This window comes from Chenopodium quinoa, unplaced genomic scaffold, assembly GCF_001683475.1.
Source record: "Chenopodium quinoa cultivar QQ74 unplaced genomic scaffold, ASM168347v1, whole genome shotgun sequence".
Lineage (NCBI taxonomy): Eukaryota > Viridiplantae > Streptophyta > Magnoliopsida > Caryophyllales > Amaranthaceae > Chenopodium > Chenopodium quinoa.
The window spans coordinates 3,927,017-3,933,288 of record NW_018744367.1 but is presented as its reverse complement, the minus strand read 5'-3'; the positions used below and the strand labels follow the sequence as shown (position 1 = coordinate 3,933,288).

General features: G+C 31.9%; 1 protein-coding gene across 1 annotated transcript; it reads left to right on the top strand.

The window, feature by feature from the left end:
- The first annotated feature begins 383 nt into the window (after positions 1 to 383).
- Positions 384 to 5,580, top strand: LOC110696566 (putative dihydroflavonol 4-reductase). The gene is made up of 3 exons (XM_021873903.1): positions 384 to 732; positions 1,108 to 1,239; positions 5,147 to 5,580. Exons 1-3 carry the CDS (start codon positions 463 to 465, stop codon positions 5,387 to 5,389), a joined length of 645 nt encoding a protein of 214 aa, XP_021729595.1. The 5' UTR covers positions 384 to 462; the 3' UTR covers positions 5,390 to 5,580.
- The last annotated feature ends 692 nt before the right edge of the window (positions 5,581 to 6,272 follow it).

Sequence of the window (6,272 nt, the reverse complement as noted above, 5' to 3'; positions counted from 1 at the left end):
CTTTACAAAAAGTTAGAGCTGTCATGTGCATCGAGTAGGTCAAAAGGTTAAGTCCATATAGTATACTAGGTTAAGTCCCATGCCATGAAAGGTAATTTGACCAAAAAACGTATATGGAGTATCATTTTCTTCTTTCTAACCAAATAAATATCTTGAAACTATGTATTTAACTTGTAAATAAATTTCTTTTTTACACACTATTAATTCACTCTCTCTTATACGCAATAATTTTTTCTTAATAGTCAACATATATCTTTCATGGCAAGCTTCATAATTAGATAAAATAATCTAAAAATAAATAAATTCTTGTTGAATAGTGTATAATACACTATATGTTACAAATTATGTTAAGAATCAGAATTTTTTTTTTTTTTTTTTTTTTTTTTTTTGCTTGAGTTTATAGTATCACTATATATATTATGGAATAGTACATCAAACTACATAAACTCCCCTCTCCCGGCAATGGAGATGAAAAAGATACTTGTAACAGGTTCATCAGGTTTCTTAGGTGGTAAACTCTGCCACGCCTTACTCAACCATGGCTACTCAGTCCGAGGTTTTGACCGCCAAACCACCAACCTCTCTTCCCTCCACGCTGCCCACTTCGAATTCTACTTTGGCGACATTACTGACTTCTCCTCCCTACTCGCTGCCGTCTCCGGTTGTGACTTAGTAATCCACTCCGCCGCACTCGTCGAGCCTTGGCTTCCTGATCCTTCTCGTTTCTTCACCGTACGTACTTAAACCCATCTTTTTTTACAATTTAACTCTATTAAGCTATACTTGTTTTGTTGATTATTATTGGAAAACGCCCCTAAAAGTAGGATTATTAGAAAATAATGGATTATTGGGATTAATAAAAGTAAATGATTCAAAATTGGGATTAATATTATCAATTTTTCCTTATTATTATTGTTATAACTAATGTAAGAAAGATTATTAGAGAAATTAACAAATAAGAACACATATTTTACATGGTTTAGTAACAATGATTGGCCGGTTTGTGAGACCCATGGTAGTCGTTAATAGATTTAAGACATATTCTAATGCATATTTTTAGGGAGTAATATTTTTAAAGGTTGACTTTTAATAGATATTTGGTTGCAGGTTAATGTCGGTGGATTGAAGAACGTGATTCAAGCTTGTAAAGAAAGTAACTCGATACAGAAGATCGTCTATACGTCGTCGTTTTTTGCTCTTGGACCTACTGATGGTGGTGTCATTGCTGACGAGAATCAGGTGAATGAAATGAAAGTACAATTTACGCATATTTAGTGATAATGTTATATGTTAGGTGCAAGTGTGAGTAGTGTTTGTCCTACATTAAAAAAGAAAGCAAAGGTCTTTCAATTTATAACCCAAGCGGGCTACTCCTTCTATTGTCAATTGGTTTTAGGATGGAAGTGGTGGACTCTGATTTGTGGGTTTCTAGGTTTCTCTCCGTCGTGTTCTCCCCCATTTGTTATAACAAATTGGTATTAGAGCCATGTTTGATCTAGTCGCACCATCTGATGTGGGCATTGTCTATACACTTGAGGGGAAGATTGTTAGGCGTATGTGTGAGTAGTGTTTGTCCCACATTATAAGCTCACACTTGAGGGGGAGATTGTTAATAAGGTGCAAGTGTGAGTAGTGTTTGTCCCACATTTAAAAAAAGAAAGCAAAAGTCTTTCAATTTATAACCCAAGCGGGCTACTCCTCCTATTGCCAATTGATTTTAGGATGGAACCTCGTTTTGGGTTGTGGTTTGTGGGCTTCTGGGTTTCTTTCCCTTGTGTTCTCCCCCATCTGTTGTAACAAACTGGTATACGAGCTAGGTTTGATCTAGTCGCACCATCTGATAGGGGCATAGTCTGTATTAGATCTTATGGCGTTAAGGATCATCTGTGACTAACGCCTCACCTTAGAGCCGGGCTCTTTAGGTTCTGAGTGCGAATCTGTTCAAGGAAGAGTGTATAGGCTCACACTTGACGTACAAACTTTTACCTACACCCCATAGTAGGGGGCACTACCTGCACTCCCCACCCTCCGCGCGTGCCTCGCTCCTTCCCCTTTTCATCTATGAATTTCCTGTAAATTTTTACAATATGTTCATTTCTTTATTGATAAATGTTCATTTTTGTATCATAAGTTGTTCATTTTTTTAACAATGAGTATTCTGTTCAAATTAATATATTTTCTTAGTTGTATTTTTAGAAATTTTTATAAAATAACAATGAGAGCAAATTTATTTATAAGGATTATTGCATTCAAGTCATTTTTATTATAAGAAGTATTGCATCATCAAACATTAATTTTTTATTTATTCATGTTTCAATAAATGTTCATTTTTGTATCATCAAATGTCCATTTCAAGAGCTTTGTATAAGTAAAAGAGTAAAATGTATGCAAATACATACGTCTTATAATTCAATTCATTTAAATAACACGTTGTTTAAAAAATATTTCAATATGAAAAAAATTTAATTTAATTACAATAATGACACATTTCTATATATTGTTACATGTAATCGTTTCATAAACATGAAAGTGAATTCTTAAATTCTGAATCTACATATATGTCTTGCTAAATGAACATTATTTAATACATTTGGTATAATAAAGTGTGTATAGATATATGCTCCTTGTTGCACCTCTAATCATATGATATTTGTGTGTTATCCTTGAAAAATATAATTTGAGCAAAATATATATGTCGCCTTCAACTTCCTTACTTGATTATCCTGTATATATAATAAGAAATCAATATTTTCAAAAAAAATAAAATAATAATAATAACAATCATGAGCACATTACAAATAAAAGTACCTGAAATCTAAGGATTCAAATTTAAACATTTACACATGAATAACAATTACATAATAAAAAATGAAAACACTATAGATTAATAAAAATATTTCAATATGATAATGAAAAAGTATAAAATCTAAATAAACATTTGTTAATATATAAATGAACATGCATTAAATTCTAAATGAACATTTATCAATATGAAAAAGAACATATATCAAAATCAAAATGAACATTTGTTGATGTGTAAATAATGACCATTAATTAGTAATCCAACAAGTCAAAATACAACTTAATATGTATTGATATTATATGTGAATAAAATACTATAAGATTATATTATATTTAAAAATAGAATCATCAAAGTGCTACGATAAATGAACAATATGTGATTTGTTTTTGAACATTTTCTAATATGTGAATAAACATACATAAATATATGTGTGAATACATATATCCAATGAACATCTATGTATTAATATTCAAATAAACATCTATCAATATCAGAGTTAAATTATATGTAGTATAATATTCAAATGACGATCATGAGCATATATTATTATGAGGATGAACATGTATTATCTTAGTCTATGTGAATATCTCCGATATAAGAATGAACATGTACGTATTTAAATTTAGATGACCATTTTGTTTAAATCCTAGTATGCATTCATTAATATGTGAATGATTATTTTTTTTAAAGGAAAAGGTATATAGAACTAAGGTAGTCTTTTCTCAAAGACTGAACCTTTGTTGATCTAAGGTAAGAACGTAAATGATCATATACTAATACTTTAATGAACATATATTAAAATGAAAATGAATATTTATCGAAAAGTCATTTCGACTATAAACTAATTTAAATCTAAGTAATTCTACGAAAACTTAGCTAATTAGCACAATTATATACACTATATTCAATTTTCAGTGGCGAATAATTAAGAAATCGGTTCCACACAAAATATATGGAGCATCTACAAATACAAATTCATACCGAAATTCGTTGAATCTACTGAAAAAAAATAAATTAAAGATGCATATAGAAATGAACCTTTTATAAAATTCTAATCATCATCTACTAACATGTTAATGATAAAATATTAGTATCATAAATGATCATATATCAAAATGTGAATGAACATCTATCATAAGGATAGCGAACATCTATCAAAAGAAAAATTAAATTCTTAGTAATCCTACGAAATAACTCAATTGATCCAGAAAATTACAATAGTTTACATAAATTTCAACTTTTTGAGTCCAATAATTTTATAATTTAAGAACATACCATGAATCATTTCAACACAAAACTAGAGAATTCAAAACTCTAACATAATCCAACCATAATTATATTACTTTCAAAAAAAAAAATCATAAAATCACAAACTCTTACCAATATTTTATAGATCTAGAGAAACAAAAAAGGCAAATTTTACGACTGCAATATTTCCGGCGATATGATTCCGGCGTCAAATGTGAGAAGATTTCGGTTACGTTGATAACAATGGCGAATTACAATCGGTTTGAAATTTTTTTGAAGTAGCACAAGAAGTATATGACTGATTGAGGAGAAAGAAACTAAGGAATTGTGGTCGCTGGAAGTTTAGAGAGAGAAAATAAGAATTGTGGATTTGAAGAGAGAGAATAAAGATGATGAAGGAAGTTTATGAAATGAAAAAATTTGGTATATATATTTATGGTAGGGGTATAGGTAGTACTACCTACACTAATGTGTACGTATTAGTAATTACATTTGAGGGGGAGATTGTTAGGTGCAAGGGTGAGTAGTGTTTGTCCTACATTGAAAAAGAAAACAAAAGTCTTTCAAATTATAACCCAAATGGGCTATTTTTCCTATTGCCAATTGGTTTTATGATGTAACTTCATTGTGGGCTCTGATTTGAGGGCTTCTGGGTTTCTCTCCCTTGTGTTCTCCCCCATCTGTTATAATATTGTATTATAAAAGTTATGCAAAGTTAGAACGGGTCATTCGGGTCAGTTTATTCGCGTCGGATCATCGGGTATGGGCCAGGGTTGTCAGGTCAATGCAAAGTCGAAATAATTGTATAAAACATTGTCTACATAGTTATAGTTCTAGTTTTTGAACTGGATGATGTTTCTTTTATAAAATCTGACTTAAGAAGCAAAACACCTCCTCCGTTTCTTAAATAATTGTCATAAATAGTTTGGGTACACAAATCAAAGATGAATGTAGAATAGACTTATTATGTTATGCTACCAATTTAGTGTTTTAAAAAAGTTCACTCTTATGATGAAAATTATGATGGGTATATTGAAAAGTTTGGTAATCTTGGGTCTTAACCGAAATTATTGAAACTGTTGATTTATTTTATAGGTACACCATGAGAAGTTCTTTTGTACGGAGTATGAGAGGTCGAAAGTTGCAGCTGATAAGATAGCATTACAGGCTGCATCAGAGGGGGTTCCCATTGTGGCGGTCTATCCAGGAGTTATGTATGGTTCTGGCAAGCTTACGACTGGAAATATTGTAGCTAAATTGGTGAGTGAGGATGTTAAAGATAGTGAAATGATAAAATCTTTACACGTGATTAAATTTTGGGTATCACTTCATCATTAGATATTTGTTTTTGCTAACGCGTCATTGATTATCTTAAGGTCATATCAGATAATAAGTACTAGGAAGAGTAGGAACACGTAAAATAGGTTCTTGTAATATAGGAAGAGTACAGTCATATAGTATGTCTGAAAATTCTTCCTCGTTTTCTATTGTGAAAAATTTAGGGGGAAAGAGATATAAGATAGAAAACAATCTTCCTAAAAAATATATTACGATATATTTGTTAAATAACATCTTTAACAAAAATAAACCTAAATATATTTGCTAAATAATTTAGGGTAAAAGTTTGTGATTCTCAGCAACTTTTGTGTGTGGCTGGCTACACCGTGTGTCCAGCTAACACAAAAGTAATCCATGACCAAACGAGTAATCCCTGATCGACCGAGTAATCTAGACTGACCTAGTAACCTCTGACTGACCGACTAACCCCTGACCGACCTAGCCCCTGACCGACCAATAACCTCTAACCAAGTAATCTCTGAACGACCTAGTAACCCTGACCAAGTAACCCCTACTGACTGAGTAAACCCTTTTCTTCGAGCTTGAACAAAATCTTGAAGAACAGTGTCAGAATCTGAAAGAGGAAACTAAGGGATTGGTTCCGGAATTTGTGAGGAAATTAGATAATTCATCAATTCGGCTGAGAAATTACAAAATTTAACAATTTGAGTGAGAAAATCTAGGTTGAAATTAAGGGGATGATTAGAGGAGAGATAATACCTGCGAATAGTTTCGACCTCCATTATTATGTGACAAAGAAGACGAAGACAAAGACAACGGCGGAGGTCAGCGATTTGGGTTGGTTTGGCTGGCGATTTATGCGACAAAGAAGGCGAAGACGAAGACGACAACGGAGGCCGGCAATTTCTGGTTGGTTTGGCGA

Bases quoted from the DNA above. Each gene is read 5' to 3' on its own strand.
- LOC110696566 (XM_021873903.1), top strand. From the start codon at position 463: ATGGAGATGAAAAAGATACTTGTAACAGGTTCATCAGGTTTCTTAGGT. The intron at 733-1,107 runs GTACGTACTTAA...ATTTGGTTGCAG, and splicing joins ATCCTTCTCGTTTCTTCACC to GTTAATGTCGGTGGATTGAA. The intron at 1,240-5,146 runs GTGAATGAAATG...TTTATTTTATAG, and splicing joins TCATTGCTGACGAGAATCAG to GTACACCATGAGAAGTTCTT.